General features: G+C 50.3%; 1 protein-coding gene across 1 annotated transcript in view; it reads left to right on the top strand.

The window, feature by feature from the left end:
• Nucleotides 1–18,073, top strand: part of WDFY4 (WDFY family member 4) — a 234,004-nt gene that overhangs the window by 198,194 nt on the left and 17,737 nt on the right. Inside the window, exons 54-56 of the mRNA XM_065407457.1 lie at nucleotides 2,895–3,042; nucleotides 12,134–12,291; nucleotides 15,032–15,190. Of these exons, the coding sequence (XP_065263529.1) occupies nucleotides 2,895–3,042; nucleotides 12,134–12,291; nucleotides 15,032–15,190 (465 nt within the window). The remainder of the gene's footprint in view (nucleotides 1–2,894; nucleotides 3,043–12,133; nucleotides 12,292–15,031; nucleotides 15,191–18,073) is intronic.

Raw genomic sequence — 18,073 nt, 5'->3', positions numbered from 1 at the left:
GTACCATTTTCACATAGTTGCCTTTAAATGCTCTGTAAGATGAAAATTAAGGGCCCCATTTTACTCTCAGGTGCATCTGGTAAATTGGGCATAACTCTTCTTAAGTCAGTGCAGTCGTAGCAGTGTAAATCTGGTGCAAGTAGCTCAGAGTCAAGTCTGAAGATTTCCACTCCCTGCCATACACTTAATAATACCTATTTCCTATATAGCACTTTTCTTCAGTGGATCTCAAAGTGCATTGCAATCTTCAATGGGGTTATCCTCACAACACTCCTGTAAGGAAGGGCCGTTATGCCCTTTGTACAGAGGTGGAACCGAGGTATAGAATGGCTAACTGACTTGTCCGGGGTCACACAGTAAGTGTTTTGTGGCCAACACACTCCTTTGTGAAGTCAGATTTATTCTGTGTGGTAGAGAGATCATCCCCTGCTGCAATTTAAAAATCATCGGGAGAGGCTTGGGCTTTCTGTACCTAGGGGAGAAAATACTGTCTCAGTGAAGGCGCTCAGATACTACAGTGACGAGTGTAATATACAAACCTGTATATTAGAAAACACATGGGTTAAGTTCCAGGGTAATATTTAATCCCCTCATATAAGAAGGGGCCATTTTCAAACACCAGAGCTGGCTCTGGGGGTGGATTTCAGACATCCCTTATTTGTGGGATGTTCAGATCTCAGCAGAGAATACGTGAAAACTTGCCATGGCATAAAGTGAGCCGAGAGGTGCTGCACGCACAGTGCTTACCCAGAGCTCTGCTGGCTGGAAGTGGGATTGCATGCCAAGAAAGAAGCTAAAGGACCCTGTGAGCAGGGGAAGTGACCAGCTTCGGAGAGTAAAGTCTCATGCAGTAGAGGAAATACACCTATACACTGTTCTCTGGGCTAGATCCTCAGCCGGTGGAAATCAGCGTAATGGAGCTATGCTGATTTACACCAGCTGAGGATCTGGCCCTCTGTTTCTCCAGGCTGTGCAATACACGCACACACAGGGCTTTCTGGCCCATGTTGTCTTTGTACCACAAAACAGTAAAGGATTTCCCATTTCCCAGGGCAGTCCTCCGGAAACTGCCAGGTTCGGGGTCTGTATGTAGCTGGGCAAAGGTGGCTTAGAGCTGCCTATGCCGTCCTCCCATTCTTGAAGACCCTAAGATTTAGCTGTTTATTTCCCAAGTGGGTGTGTACAATGTATAAACACACACACACACCCCCTGCTCCCTCCCTTCAGTATCTATGATGTAAACACGCACATGAAGGCAGCTCGACGTGCTGACTCCTAGCAGCTCAGCAAGTTCTACTTTACATTGGGATCTAGGATGTTTGCTTTTAGGCAGAGATGGGACCGAGTTGCCAGGCTTTTGGATCTGGATTCAGATCAGAAAATCCAGGGTGTTCTGGTTCAGGCCCATTACAGAAATGGACCTAAGCTGCAGCGTCCAGACCAGATCTGGATCTAAACCTCCCCAGACTTTAGGTGGGTGAGGTTGGGTTGAATCCAAGGTTCCACACAGGGTCCATCTCAGGTTTTCATCTGAGAGTCGTCAAAGCAACAAGGATTCTTTAGAGGAGAGCAGGCTTCCCCTGGAGCAGCTTCACCCCTGGAGTGTTGCCACCCGTCGATCTCTGGTCTGTGCCTTGCACCCTGTGACACACGCCGATTGCTCTACTGGTCCAATGGATCAGCACAGTGGGTCAGGGAGCAGCACAAATCAGGATAAACCGGGCATCCTTTGCAGCCCAGTCACCCTGGCTTTGTGTTCATGGAGAAGCCAGGATTGCTGTCAGATTTGCAGAAGTAAGCAGAGGGGCCTGTTCGAGCCGCGTGGTCCCGTTGCCAACGTCTTTATCCTCTTGTTAAACAGTTTTGACCTTAGTTTTAGAATGGGGGGAAAGAGGCTACTTCCTCGCCTCATTGTACCCCCTTTACTCCTCACCCTGCAAAATCTGAAGCTCTGTCTTGTTACAGTCAAAGGCTACAGCAGCAGGAAGGCTGAGAAGCAGAGATATAAGAAATAATAATAATCCCCCTTAAGAAAAGCCACTCAGTTATTTCCTCTAGACATTTTGTTGCTGAGAACTTCCTAGAGATGAGGCCAGATGCAGGGCCGCCCAGAGGGGGGGGGGCAAGTGGGGCAATTTGCCCCGGGCCCCACAGGGGTCCCCACGAGAGTTTTTCGGGGCCCCTGGAGCAGGATCCTTCACTCACTCCGGGGGCCCTGGAAAACTCTCGCGGGGCCCGGGCCCCCGGAGCTTCTTCCGCTCCGGGTCTTTGGCAGCTGGGGGTCCTTCTGCTCCGGGACCCGCCGCTGAAGTGTCCCGAAGACCCACAGCGGGGAGGTCCTTCCGCCCCGGGACCCGCCGCCGAAGTGCCGGGTCTTCAGCAGCAATTCGGCGGCGGGGGCCCTCCGCCGCTGAAGACCCCAGGCCCCCTGAATCCTCTGCGTGGCCCTGGCCAGATGGCTGCATTTCCCCTGAATCCCATCAGAGCGAGGAAGAACACGGAGCTGAGAGGAAATCAAGCTATAGGCAAAGCAGTAGGAAGGCATTCAGAGGGCAAGAATGAGACCACCAAACTCATTTCATTTGTGATCTAATCATAGTTAGGGTGCTAGCCTGGGACTCTGGAGTCCTGGGTTCAGGTCCCAGCTCAGCCACAGACTTCCAGTGTGCCCTTGGGTAAGTCACTTAGCCTCCATTCCCCATCTGTAAAATGGGAATAATAGGTCTTCCCTACCTCACAGGGATGTTGTGAGGATCAATCCACTGAAGTTGGTGAGGTGTTCAGATACTGTGGTGATGGGGTGTATAGAAGTACCACAGAGAGACAGATGTATCCACTACGTGTTGTGGCAGATTGTTTTAAATATATTTTTAAGTGTTGTTCCTTTGTTCTAGCTCTTCACTAAACCCCACCCATCCAGGAATGCCACAGGCAAAAATGCATCAGCGAAAGAGGCTGCGTCCTCTCTGCATTCAGCTGGACATGTGCCTCTGTTGCTCAGCAGTCTGCAAAATCTGAAGCTCTCTCCTGTCACAATCAAAGGTGCTGGCAGTGCCGTGAATTCAGCCGTCTTGCATGTATAAATCAGTGAAAAGTCCTTGACCAGGCAAAGAGCTGGATGTGTTTGAACCCTACAGCTGGGCATAGCTTTATTTTAGCAAAGTACTGAATTGATCCCATCAAGGTCCATGTTGCCATGTCATGTAGTTTTTATTATTTATAGAGAGAGAGGGAGAGGTTGAAAAGGGGAAGAAATAATTCCATGAAAAAATTCAAAAATTTGAAGTCATTCTTATTTCATGTGGTCTAAAGTAGAAAAACATTTTAGGTTTTTTTTATTATTATTTTTGCCAAACTTTTTTTTTATTTTGAATTTTTGAAATGTTTTTTCCTCTTTCTTCCCCTCCCCCCCCTTTTCTCCATGGAATGTAATAAAATGAATGATGTCCATGGTTCCCCCCTCCCACACACACTTTTTTATTTACCTCCCTACCATCCCCCCTTTTTCTATTCTGTAACTTTCCCCATGTGGAGGTAGTTTTGAAAAGCTAGAAAATTGAAAAAGGAAAAAAAAAAATTCAAAAACAATCAAACCCTCAAATCCCTTCACTCATTCTATTGAATTCAGGGGGAAATAGGGAGAAAAAATAAAATATTGAAGTTTTCAGTTTCATCAAAAACCAGGACAATTTGCAACACCAAAAAGCTTTTCATGACATTTTTCATTTTTGAAGGAATAAAAACTATTTTGGGGGCAGGGGAAACATTTTGGAAAGAAACATTTCGACCTGTTCTGCTCTCTCTCAGTAGTGCCTACATGCCCAGCCAGGGTCAGGGCCCCATGTGCCAGGTGCTGTACAGACAGAATAGAAGATGGTCCTTATATTCTAATCAGACAAGTTAGACGAATGGATAGAGACAAACAACAAATATGCAATTGTCAAAGGTACAGAACTTGTACATTTTTCTTCCAGTGATTGCTCATCTCGATTCCAGTTAGGTGTGCGCGCCGCATGCACGGTCGTCGGAAAGTTTTCCCTTAGCAGCTTCCATTGGGTCAGCTGTGGAGCCCCCTGGAGTGGCGCCTTCATGGCGCTGGATATATGACCCTGCTGACCCGGCCCCTCCTCAGTTCCTTCTTACCGCCAGTGCCGGTAGTTGGAACTGTGGTGGCTTGCGTAGCAAGTGCTTCCCTTAGCTTACTTTGTAGTTGTAGTTTGTAGTTTTGTACTTGTTAGTTAGTAGATTAGGTAGTGGGAGTGGGGTCTAGCCCCAATCCCGTATCCTCCCCCTGGGTCCCGGGGCATGCCTCGGTCCCAAGGGTTCAAGCCCTGCGGAACCTGCAGTAAGCCTATGCCTACAGGTGACCCCCACAACTCTTGCCTCAAGTGTCTGGGGGAGCGCACCAAACAGAGAGATGCAAAATCTGCAAGGCGTTCCACCTGAGGACGAAGAAGAAGCGGGATTTCTGCCTGAAACAGCTCCTAGTGGAGTCCTCTCTTTCTCCCCAACCTGCCACTGATCGTCAGGACCCAGCATTGGGCGCGTCCATGCGGAGCACCCCAGCTTCAGTACAAGACACGGTGCCGAGAAATGACTTGGGCCTAAGTGACCCTCGGCACTGGTGCTCCCCGGCACCACAGACTGCAGAGACAGCCTGGCACTGCTCCCACTCCCCAGAGGCACAGGAAAACTGACAGAAGCCGTTCTCTCTTTGAAGCTGCGAGGGATCTGATTGCCATGATGGCATCTCAGCTCCCGGCTGGTAGAGACAAGCCTCCGGTGCCACATCATCCAGCACCATCTAGAAGCAAACCTGCCATGATGAGGCAGTCGCCCTCTCCAGATCGGCACCGCTCTCCACGGCAGTGCTCCAGAGCGCCCCTGTCTCGACAGTGATTGCTGGCGCCAGCCTCCAGGAGGGGTTCCCCAGCACCATCTGGGTGACGCGCACCTTCCCTGGCACCGAGAGAGGAGCGGTACCGGGTGAGCGGCACCGGGTGAGCAGCACCAGTCTCCGGCAGCAACGGAGCAGCTCGAGTCCCCCGCCCTAGCTCCTCGTCACTGGTCTCCGGCACAGTATTGTTCGGTGCTGCCGTGGTCATCAAGGTCAAGGCCTGCCTCATCAGACTCTGATGCCGACTTGTTCTATTCCCCGTGTAGCCGGCACACATTGGACTGGCACTGGTATCAACACGACACAGGGTTGGTGCCTTGGCAGCCCCAGTGGCAACCTCCTATACAGTGGTCCTTTTGGACTCCCTGGGCTTACCACCAGGCCCAGGGCTCTCGGATAGTAGAGTGGTCCCACCTCTCAGAGACAGACCCACACCTCGGGGCTCCGAGACGGCGTCCGCACAAGGCACAAGGCGCTCCACCTCACCCGCCGCCGGACCAGGCTACTGCCACAGCAACAGTTATTGACAATGAGGTCCCTGGTGGCAATCAGGAGCAGGCAGAGGTGGTCGAACCTGAGGACCCCATGGTGGACATTTTGGCACCACAGGGGCCATCTAGAGTCACTTTGCCACTGATTAAAAACTATCCAGAGCAATATCAAGACTCTGTGGCAGCCCCTTGCATCCATTCCGCCTACTGCAAAAGGGGTTGAATGGAAATACTTCATACCCTCTAAAGGTTACGAGTACCTCTTCTCGCACCGTGTCAAGTATCAGGGGGTAGCCGTGTTAGTCTGTATCTACAAAAACAACAAGGAGTCTGGTGGCACCTTAAAGACTAACAGATTTATTTGGGCATAAGCTTTCGTGGGTAAAAACCCCACTTCTTCGGATGCATAGAGTGAAAGTTACAGATGCAGGCATTATATACTGACACATGGAGAGCAGGGAGTTACTTCGCAAGTGGAGAACCAGTGTTGACAGGGCCAATTCAATCAGGGTGGATGTAGTCCACTCCCAATAATGGATGAGGAGGTGTCAATTCCAGGAGAGGAAAAGCTGCTTCTGTAATGAGCCAGCCACTCCCAGTCCCTATTCAAGCCCAGATTAATGGTGTTAAATTTGCAAATGAATTTTAGTTCTGCTGTTTCTCTTTGAAGTCTGTTTCTGAAGTTTTTTTGTTCAATGATAGTGACTTTTAAATCTGTAATAGAATGACCAGGAAGATTGAAGTGTTCACTTACTGGCTTATGTATGTTACCATTCCTGATATCCAATTTGTGTCCATTTATTCTTTTGCGGAGGGACTGTCCGGTTTGGCCAATGTACATGGCAGAGGGGCATTGCTGGCACATGATGGCATATATAACATTAGTGGATGTGCAGGTGAATGAGCCCTTGATGGTGTGGCTGATGTGGTTGGGTCCTCTGATGGTGTCGCCAGAGTAGATATGAGCTTATGCCCAAATAAATCTGTTAGTCTTTAAGGTGCCACCAGACTCCTTGTTGTTCTTCTCGCACCCACAGCCCTGCTCTTTGGTGGTGTCTGCAGTAAACGAGAAAGAGAGACAAAGTCAGCAGGGACCGACTCCTAAATCTAAGGAGTCAAAAAGAATGGACCTTTTTGGAAGAAAGGTCTACTCAACTGGGGGCCCACTGCCAAGGATAGCTAACCAGCAAGCTATCATCAGCAGATATAACTTCAACTCTTGGGCCTCCATGTTGAAGTTTAAGGAGCTGGTGCCAACGGACTCCAGAGCTGAATTTGCAGTGATAGTTGAGGAAGGAAAGGAAGTATCATGGACCTCTTTGATGGGGCAGGCCTATTTTCAGACCAGACGGACTCCAGGCTGCACAGCCTTAAAAACTCCTGCGCGACCATGAAGTTGTTGGGCATACACACCCAGCAACCCAACGCAGGCATTTTAAGCCGAAACAACAACACCCCTATCCTCCTCGGACGAGGCAGGACTTCTATTGGGGAGAGGGGTAAGAAATGGCAGGCGCAAGCCTTCCCATCCACGCTCTGGGCAGGGCCAAGGCCCGACCAAGCCATCGTCGGGCTCAAAGCAGGCCTTTTGCAGGTGCGCCCAAGAACAGTGCATCCGCCATGGCACCGGATCCTTCTCCTTGTTTCATGAATCGTCTATCCCACTTCTACCATGCCTGGTCCCAAATAACATCAGACCACTGGGTTCTTCATACGGTAGAAGTGGGATATTCTCTCCAATTCTGCTCCTCCCCTCCCTCCTACCACCTTTCCCCATCCTTCTCCAGGGACCCTTCTCACACGCAACTTCTTATCCAGGAGGTGCAGGCGCTCCTTGGTGGAGGAGGTTCCTCAGGAGCTCAGGGTCAAGGGGTTCTATTCCCATTATTTCCTAATTCCCAAAGCCCAGGGGGTCTCAGACCCATTCTAGACCTGCGAGGACTCAACAAGTTCAGGGAAAAGTTGAAGTTTGGCATGGTCTCCCTGAGTGCTATTATCTCTTCCCTGGATCTGGGAGACTGGTATAGCACCCTCGACATGAAAGACACGTACTTTCACATAGCTATATGGCCTGCACATAGACGATTCCTCAGATTTGTCGTCAACTACAACCATTATCAGTTCACAGTCCTCCCCTTCGGTCTATCTACAGCTCCCCTGAGTGTTCACCAAGTGCATGTTGGTCGTAGCAGCCTTCTTCTGAAGGAGGCAGGTGCAGGTATACCCCTACCTTGATGACTGTCTGCTCAGGGGACACTCCAGGGAACAGGTGGAGTCTCAAGTCCGATTGGTCAGATCCACTTTTGAGAGACTGGGTCTCCTCCTCAATGTGAGTCGACTTTGTTACCGACCCAAAGAATAGAGTTCATCTGGGAGGTATTGGACTCGATAAAGGCAAGAGTGTTCCTGCCAGAGGCCTGCTTCCAAGCGATGGCAGACATTATTCAAGGCCTCAGGCAAGGGGATGCCTGAGTCTCCTTGGTCACATGGCAGACTGCACCTAAATGGTCCGGCATGCCAGAATGAGGCTCAGACCCCTCCAAGTGTGGCTCGCGTTGGTCTACCGCCCGGGGCACAACAGCCTGAGCTCAGTGGTCACTGTGCCAAAGCGAGTACTCGAGTCCCTTCAATGGTGGCTCGACCCTCAGACAGTGTGCGAGGGCATCCCCTTCAACAGCCCCCAGCCCTCCATGTCCCTGGTAACGGATGCGTCGGCTCTGGGATGGGGTGCGCATTTGGGAGATCTCCAAACGCAGGGCCTATGGTCACAGGACAAGCTCTCACTCCATATCAATATTAAGGAGTTGAGGGCGGTGCGGCATGCAAAACGTTTCAGGCCCAACTACAAGGACAGTGTGTGACAGTTCTGACGGACAACACTACTGCCATATTTTACATCAACAAGCAGGGTGGAGCCCGTTCCTCTCCTCTATGTTGGGAAGCCCTCCAGCTATGGGAGTTCTGCATAGCCCACTCCATTCACCTGGAGGCATCATTTCTACCAGGAGCTCAGAACAAACTATCAGACCACCTCAGCAGGTCCTTCCGCAGTCACGAGTGGTCCATCCGCCCGGATGTCATACACTCCATCTTCCAGAGATGGAGGTTTCCCCAGGTCAATCTGTTCGCCACCCAGAGCAACAGAAAGTGCCCTCAATTCTGTTCCTTCCAGAAACACATCCCAGGCTCGCTTGCGGATGCATTCCTGCTCCCCTGGGCAGGACATCTGTTGTACACCTTTCCGCCAATCCCCCTCATCCACAAGGTCCTACTCAAGGTCCGCAGAGACAGGGCACGGATGATTCTGGTGGTGCCGGCGTGGCCTTGCCAACGTTGGTACATCACACTCCTGGAGCTGTCTGTGGATGCCCCGATCATGTTACCACTACTTCTGGACCTGATCACACAGGACCACGGTTGTCTTCATCACCCCAACCTCCAGTCCTTCAACCTCATGGCCTGGAAGCTTCATGGCTAAACCCCATGGAGCTCCTCTGCTTAGAACCGGTAAGCGAGGTCCTACTCGGCAGCAGAAAACCCTCCACTAGGGCCACATGCCTCGCAAAGTGGAAGAGGTTTACATTCTGGTGTGCTCAGCATCGCACACCCCCACTCCAGGCTCCCATACCACTCATCTTGGAGTACCTACTGCACCTGAGACAACAGGGTCTCGCAGTGTTGTCCATCAAAGTGCACCTTGCAGCCATTTCAGCCTTCCATCCAGAAGTGGCCGGGCGTTCCGTCTTCACCAACCCCATGGTTCCCTGTTTCCTCAGGGCCTGGAATGGTTATACCCACAAATTAGTCAACCAGTCCCTGTGTGGGACCTTAACCTGGTCCTCTCCCAACTAACAGGGCCCCCTTTTGAACTGCTGGCGACTTCCTCCCTTCTCTACCTGTTGTGGAAGGTAGCCTTTGTGGTTGCCATTACCTCAGCAAGAAGGGTGTCGGAGTTAAAGGCCTTCACGTCCAACCCTCCCTTCACGGTTTTCCATAAGGACAAGGTACAACTTAGACCTCACCCGACCTTCCTTCCAAAGGTGGTGTCACATTTTCACACCAACTAGGACATTTGTCTGCCTGTCTTAGCCTCACGCTAATATCCAAGAACAGAGGCGCCACTTATTGGGTGTTCGGTGGGTGCTAGCCTTTTACATTGAGCGCATGAAGCCGTTCCGAAAGTCGAACCAGCTCTTTGTGTCGGTGGTGGACTGGATGAAGGGTCTCCCAGTCACATCTCAGAGAATCTCATTGTGGATCACGTCCTGCATCCAGACGTGCTACGACCTAGCTACGGTTCCAGCCCCGGCTCTTACGACACACTTCACAAGGGCGCAGGCTTCATCGGTGGCGTTCCTGGCTCAGGTCTCAATGCAGGAGATCTGGAGGGTGGCAACATGGTCCTTGGTACATACGTTCACCTCTCATTACACCATCATCCAGCATGCTAGAGATGATGCAGCATTCGGCAGAGCAGTGCTCCAGTCAGCGATTCCACAACTCCGACCCCACCACCTAGGTAGGGCTTGGGAGTCACCTAATTGGAATTGATATGAGCAATCACTCAAAGAAGAAAAAATGGTTACTCACCTTCTCGTAACTGTTGTTCTTTGAGATGTGTTGCTCATGTCCATTCCAAACCCACCCACCTCCCCTCTGTCAGAGTAGCCGGCAAGAAGGAACTGAGAAGGGGCCGGGTCAGCAGGGTCGTATATACAGCGCCATGAAGGTGCCACTCCAGGGGGCTCCACAGCTGACCCGACGGGAGCTGCTAAGGAAAAACTTTCCGATGACTGTGCATGTGGAGTGAGCACACCTAATTGGAATGGATGTGAGCAACACATCTTGAAGAACAACAGTTACGAGAAGGTGAGTAACTGTTTTTTACAATTCTCCTCCCCCCCATGACAGCCTTCCCCACAAACCTCCCATCTGGCCAGCTCCCAGAGTCAAACGCCTTCCCAGCCCTAGTTCACCCCACATGCCTGCCCTCTCCACTCTCTAGGGACCACAGTCTGGGGTGGGGAGACACAAGCAACCAAAGTGTCTGCAGATGGGCCCTGGACTCTTCTCCCTTCACCCCATCCCGAAGGGGCAGGAGTCAGGTGGTCCATATGGCTGGCGTCTGCCCCCCATCAGTCTTGGAGTGGTAGCTCATGGTGCTTCTTCCCCTGCAGGAGGTGGAGTGGGTGTTGCCAATTTAGCGACTTTGTCACTAGATTTAGTGACTTTTTGGTTTCCCTAGTGAGAAAATAAGTGTCAAAGTGACCCCTGACAAATCTAGTGACTTTCACTGCCAATTACAGTGACAATCAGAGAAAGAAGTCACCAATATCTATAGTCACTAAATCATTCACAAGCAGCTCAATAGTGTTAATCCATTCCATGCTCTTCTTACTACATTCTGTTGCACACCAAGTCAATGTCATTACATCTCAATTGAGCATGTCCTCGGAAGGAATCGCATGACAGGGCTTCTTGGGCTGAGATCACTATAATCTGCAGGCGAGGAAAAGAAGTTTGTGGAGGCTAATTAAATACTTTGCTAAAGCCAGGTGCACTTTGGAGAGAGCAGCACATTAGCCAGGGCTTGTTTTTACCCAAATGTGTTCTTTCTCGCCCCTCCATAGTAGGTAGCACACTCTGTGATGCAGGGAAAGACGGCTAATGAAGCGGGCTGGGTGGGGGAGGCAGGTTAGCCAGCAAGGAGAGCCGCACGGATGGAAGGTGGGGTGGGATGAGACAGGGCCATGTGCCCCAATTGGGGGGGGGGGCACCGTGCCTCCAGGAACGAAGCCCTTACTACAGGATCAAAGGTGGAGCTAGCTTGAGTTTGACTCCCCTTTACTCCTTCCCCTATCTTGGCCGGGGGTTAGCTGCTCAGCTCTTTTCAGAAATGAAACCCTGGAAGTGGGGGAGGGGCCCGGCTAGCTGATTTTTTATTTTAAATCTACTTTCTTGGCTCCCTGCAGCGCCAAGCTCAGGTCAGGCGAATTCCCTCTTCCCCCGGCTCTGGGCTCTCCCTTTCACTAACCTGCCGGCTCAAATCCAGGCTGGCAAGAAAGGGAGGCTCAGCTGAATTACCCAACCCCAGCCAACCTGGGCTGCAGTGTACAGAGCGCCCTTCCCAATGAGCAGAGGGTGCCCTCCTGGTGATGACAGTGTACTGTTGTAGTTGCTTCTAGTGTGCAACAGTATATAGTAAGAAGAGCAAGGAATGGATTTTATTAACACTATTGAGCTGCTTGTGAATGATTTTGTGCCTATACGTGTGTGTGTGTGTGCGTGCGCGCGCGCGTGTGTGTGTGTGTAATTCTCTGTCGAATTCTCTGGAAATTTTGTTTGATGACATTTTTGAGTCCTTTTGAGTGCTTAAACAGCTACATCTAGAGACGTTTCAGGGTTTGTCTGGTGACTCCCTGCTATGTGGAGTTGGCAACACTGGAAGCAGGAGGAAGCATGTGGCCCATATGGCTTCACTTGCACTGTGAAGTTTAATGTGATGGAATGAGGGGACTTGGTGCCTCCTGGCATGACACCCCCTCCCCCAGGTGTGTGTCAATGTGTTTCCATAGCCCTGCCTCGAATGTGGCTGCATCTCGCCCCCAGGGTGGCTTTTAGCCTCTGGTGCTGGTCACATCACCCAGCATAGTTAGAGAGACACGCACACCTTGCAAGGGAGGCAAAGTCACTCTTAGCACTCTAGAAACAATAGGATAAGCTGTGATCTCCTTCTTCTGCTCAGAGGCACCCAAGGGAGCCATCGGACACATCATCCATACCGAGAAAATCATTCTGGCCGTCGAGAGAAACAAAGTTTTGATCCCCCCGCTCTGGAACAAAACCTTCTGCTGGGGATTTGACGATTTCACCTGCTGCCTTGGAAACTACGGAACTGACAAGGTAAATGAGAACAAAGGCCAAGGGTTTTGAAACACCGGAGAGGGTGGACCAGTGTTCTGAGGCGGTACAGAGAATCCTATTTCAAGATGCCTGCTTGGTGGGTCTTGATCATGTGCTCAGGGTCTAACAGATGACCAGATTTTGGGGTGGGAAGGAAGCTCCCCAGGTCATATTGGCAAGGACTTTGGGGGTTTTCACCTTCCTCTGCAGCCTAGGGCATGGATTGCCTGTTTGGGATCATCTGGGCATCTCCCACCTAATCGATTCCCTACCAGTGCAGGGTCTTGGTCATTGGTGGCACCTCAGTCTCTCCCGCTCTCTGCCTGTGGCTCACAACAGTGTAATCTTCTGGAAACTGAAATGTTTTAGCCTAGCTAAAATCTTTGGCTTTAATACCGGAGTGTCTGGGTGAAATTTAATGGCTTGTGCCATACAGGAGGTCAGACTGGATGAGCTAATGTTCCTTTCAGGCCTGAAACTCCATGGAAAGTGACTCGTGATTTTGGGTGTCTCACTGTTTGAGGTGCCCAACTTGAGACATCGTAAAGAGGCCTCATTTTCAGAGGGTGGATGCTAGCACCTTCTGGAAATCTGGCCCCACTGAAAGAGTCTCAGATTGGGCCCCCAAAATCATTAGTTCCTCTTGAAAATCTTGGCAAATATCGAACTGATCTGAAGTTCTTATCTAGTTCCAATCACTATATCGTCTGTTACACTGAAACCGAGACCTTGTGTGATAGGATGTAACAACAACACAATGTCTCTTGGCCCCTGATGAGAAATTTTATGACACAGAACTTTCTGCTGGGATTAGGATAGGACCATCTGTCAATTTCCTCCCGCCCCTGAGTTTAGCACAGTGCTCTCATTCAAAACACTAATGCAGCTTCCCCTAGAAATCTGTAGAGCCCTGCTAATCCGCGGGTATCTGCTTTATATCGACGGATATCTGTGGGCCATTTTTGCGGATAGTGCAGATGTGGATACAAATTTTGTATCCGTGCAGGGCTCTGACTGTAAGAGCCGGGCAGGCAGCTGTGAGGAACTGTGGCACAGACCCTCCACCTGCCCTGGGTGGCGGTCTGGGGTGCAGGGACACTGGACAGGAGGCTGCTCGGGCCCCCTGCCCAAGGCAGGTGAAGGGTCCAGCATGACTCCCCACAGCTGCCTGCCCAGCTCTTACCGTGGCCAGGCTTCGACTCTCTGGTCGGGGAGAGCCACGCTGGCAGCTGTGTGGAGCCTGGGTCCCTCCACCCCCTTCCCCGTGCAGAGACACGGGCTGGAGGCTGCTTGGGCCCCCTGCCTAGGGCAGTTGGAGGGACCCAGGCTCCCCACAGCTGCCAGTGCAACTCTCCCTGACCTGGCTCTGGCCAGAGGACGGGTCTCGGAGCCCAGCCACAGTAAGAGCCAGGCAGCTCCACAGGACACCCACCTGGCCAGACCAGTGTGGAGCCCAGCCAGGGAGCCATGGGGAGCTGTGGTAGACCCTCCACCTGCCCGTGGTGCAGGAGATGGGGGCTGAGAGCAGCCCCCGACTGTGTCCCGACCCCCAGACTCCCCGCCAGGCCGAGGACAGGTGGAGGGTCTGCGACTCTGCACAGGCTCCTCACAGCTGCCCGCGGGGCTCTCCCCGACCAGGCTCTGTGTGTGTGTGTGTGTGTGTGTGTGTGCCCCAGAGTAGAGCCCTGCAAATCCGCAGATATCCACAGATAATTTTTGCAGATTGGCTGCGGATACACATTTTTGTATCCGTGCAGGGCTCTAGAACTGATTCTCTGACTTCTTTACTGTAAGGAATCAACAGTACACATCGCAGTGCTGCATGCATGCTGGAGTGCCAGTGGCCAAGGAGAGAGCAGTGTTCTCTCTTAAAAGGAGGGATGGCCAGTGCTAGTGTGAGGCTCGGGAGAACAGCGTTCAGTTCCCTGCATAGTTCATCAGATGTTCAAAGTAGCAGAAACCTTTCCCTTTTCCTTGGGAAGCTCAGTGTGTACTGAACGATTTGCTGTGAAAACACACAGAACCAGGGGTCACCGGTGGGGATAGAATCCAGGGATCCCTGCACCAAAAGCACCAACCTCTACACTTGAGCAATGCCTCTACCTATGAGTAAGTAGTAGGTTGTTCTATCTATTTTAGGTACTTATATGGTCCCCCATCACTGTAGAATATGAGAGCATCACAATCTGTAATGTATTTATCCTCACAACATGCCTGTGAGGTAGGGGGCTGCTTATCCCTATTGTACAGGTGAGGAACTGGGCACAGAGAGACTAATTGACTCACTCAAAATTACACAGGACGCCTGTTGCAGAGCAGAGAATGGAACCTGTTCCCTGAATCTTAAGCTAGTGCCCTAACTTCCGAATCATCCTTCCAATCCAGCCTGCAGGTAATGGTTGATTCACTCCCACACCAACATACACATAGCCATGCTGATACACACACAGGCAGTGAGAGCAGAACTGAGAGGAAAATTTAGGCTTTAGTCTGACTTCACTGTGAGTTGAGGATGCCCCGCACCTTGTAGGACTGGGCACTTTCTTTGACTGACCTTTGAGCCCAACCTTTCTTTGGTTCTTGAAAATGGGTAGGAGGAACTTTCCTTTCCCAGCCTCAAAGGGAAGATGAGAGCTTGGTTCTCAGGCCCCGAATCTGTTCTCTGGTTTAAATATTGACTTGCTGCAATCAAAGGAATCTGTGCCACAGAAATGACTGCCAGTGTTTTTACCTTCTGCAGAACACGATGACACTCGAATGCATGGCAGATTGGGGCAAGTGCCTCTGTGCTGTATGTCCCACACCATCTACTGTCATTACCTCTGGAACGAGCGCCGTCGTGTGTGTCTGGGAACTTTCCCTGGTCAAGGACAAAGCGAGATGCCTGAACTTGAGACAGGTACAGTACCACAGCTCACCTGACATGACAGCTTAGTAAGTGCAGGTCTGAGATCAGAGCTGGGAAGGGGTTTCGATGAAAGCTGTTCCTCTACCAGGGTGACAGAGAAAGATGGTATAGATGGCATCACACAGCATATCAACCTGCCACCCGTTCAGGCATTGACAATGACAAATGGACTCAGGGGATCTAACCCAGAGTTGTTTTGACTAAACACTTTTTCAACATAAAATGCCGTTGTCAAAAACCTTTTTTTGCAGAAATATGTCATTTTCAATGAAACTTTTGTTGGAAAGGTTTCTCAGGTTCAAAGTAGAGATGCTCTGGGTCTCCCATATTGTAAGTGTGTGTTTAATGACTAGGCTATTGGCTATTCTGGGGTGGGGCTCAGGTCCTTGATTCACAGCATGGATCTCTCTCAGGTGAGCACCCTAACCACTGGCAGTTGGCTGTTCTGGGGTGAGTGGGCATCTCTTTCATTCCCTCGGGTGTTTGGCTGAAAATTTCAAAAGGTCTCAGGTTCGATACAAAATCAAATGTTTGAAACGTCAGCTTTTTGCGTGAAGCAGAATTCTTGTTTTCCAGCCTTCCCTATATGTAACCCCAACGGGGTTGGCCATACCTGCCTCTAACAGACTCCCGAGCAGTCAGTCTTTTTCTCACACTTTGGCAATGCTAGTATAGCTTACTATGCCCTCAAGTCTTGAAATTAAGAAATATACCCCTCCACTCCAATCTCCCATGGACCTTCAGCCCACCCAGCTCCATCTGAGTCATTATGTATTGTTCAGATGGTTCCCATTTCCTTTTTTCTAGCTGTGTCAGGAGGCAGGAGCACCAAAATGTTGTGAGACTTCTCTAAACAGATTCCCAGCTCAGTATTTCTAACCAAGAAGGTTCAGATAAGTAACCAGAGTTCTGGATACTTTACCTATCCTGAATTTGGAACCTTTGTGAGGTTCATCCATCACTCCCATAAGGTGGAGAATGGCCCAAGTGGCAGAATATGGATCTTTATCCAGATCCAAACTGCCTTTCTCTAGTTTTCTGCTGGGGTAACTCCATTGTAATCAGGATTTACACTGCCATAAAACTGAAGTAATGCCATCGAGATTCAGGCCTGATATTGTGACCTTCTGGGCTGCTTTTATGAATACGCTTTTGATGTTCTTCAGTGATATCTAAGGCAATAGACAGCAACTTGTTCCCTTTTCCCCTTAAACCAAATAAGATAAATCTCTTCTGTTACTCTCAGGTGAAATAATAAGGGGACGCGTTCATGGGGTTTGAGAGACATGAAGGTATTCATGCCGTAGAAATCTGCTCTGTCCATTGGTTCCTGAAGAAAAGACTCAGGAGAAAATTCAGGTTTTCCCAGGTCCAGGGCAAGAACATATTTCATTTGCCATAGGTGATGGGAAACATCAAAAGGCTGAATCTGGGTTGAGCTCAGAGAGGCCCCCAGAATATTATCTATTTAGCTAGACCTCTTGGCCCTGCAAATTGGGGCACAAATTGTAGTTGGAACAACTCCTGACATGAGATTCTAATACTGTCTGCTTCTGAAGAGGCCCAAAATACCATCAGAAGACCTTATCTCATGAACTTTAGCCTGTCTGTTTCCTCTCAGAACCCAGGACACAGACAAGGAAGGGAAAGAAACAGCATTAGGGTAAAATCTAAGCAACATGTTTTGGAGATCAAGAAAAGTTCAGTTCAGGGTCAGTTTGCGTTTTGGGCAAAGCTTCAGGGAGGTTCTGTTTTACCTTTACTGGTTTGCCGGTCTCGTTAGCGGCCCACAATCTATGACTGACTTTTGAGGAACCGGTGTTGCTAATGTGTATGCTGCAATTAAATGATATTGCCCATATTCCACAAAATACCAGTGTGAGATCACGCAATGCCAAAAACTGCATGGATTTCCTTTCTGTCTCTGCTAGCAGAGGGCATTAGTCATTTAGATATCTCTCTGGCCTAGATGTCAATCTGAACTATGCCCCTAAATGTCTTCCAGTGAATTACCTGCTGTTGTTTCATGGTCGTTGTTTATTTTGCTGAACAAAACTATTGTATCGTCATCCCTGAGATACTGAGCTTCACTTAAGTAAAGCTGATGTGCTATAAAAGTGATGCTGTTCACTTATCAGCCTTCTCAAGGGACTAATGCGTTCTTGTTTGAGTTGGAGTAAAAGACAGAAACTGTGTTTCAGCAGGAAGATCTTATTCCCTTCTTAACGGGCTGCCTCCAGAGTTGTGTGTAGCATTGAGAATGCAGCATAATAGCCACGGTATCCATCTGTGCAATTTTATCTGACCCACACTCCCGTAACTCTGCACCAAAGGAAACACGTAGCCAGTTCGGATAAGCATCCAGAAGAGCTGTGTTGCGCCTTTCAAACACAGACCCATGGTGGAATGGGTGCAGCAGAGCCACAGTGCACCCCTGCTGAGTCACCCTTTTAGCAGGTGCAGTGTTTCCTTTTGTGGCTGACCAGTGTATGGAGGGGGTGAAGTATGGCCCTGGCTCTTCCCAGCCCCGTTCACAGTGACCACTGACTACTGCCACAGGCCACGTGCAGTCTTTGCGCACAAGCACTGCAATCAGAGACCAGGGCTCTGTCTGCCCTGAATTGGCAGCACTGACTACCAGCTCCACAGCCTGAGCCCTAGGAGCCCAAATCAGCGAACCTGGGCCGTCAAAGACCGCGCCGCCAGTCTTTCATATCTGTGTAGATGTAACCGGAGACTCAGGCTCACATCCCTGCTCTGATTCAGACACGGAGTTGCTCTCTCTCTCTGCAGCCCACCGAATATTTAATTATCTATACAAAGTGGAAGAGCTCCAACAGCAGATATGGAGAAAGCAAGAGGATGACTCAGTAG

This window comes from Emys orbicularis, chromosome 7 (assembly GCF_028017835.1).
Source record: "Emys orbicularis isolate rEmyOrb1 chromosome 7, rEmyOrb1.hap1, whole genome shotgun sequence".
NCBI classification, from domain to species: domain Eukaryota; kingdom Metazoa; phylum Chordata; order Testudines; family Emydidae; genus Emys; species Emys orbicularis.
Note: the sequence above shows the minus strand (reverse complement) of the source record. Positions and strands in the feature narration are given on the sequence as shown.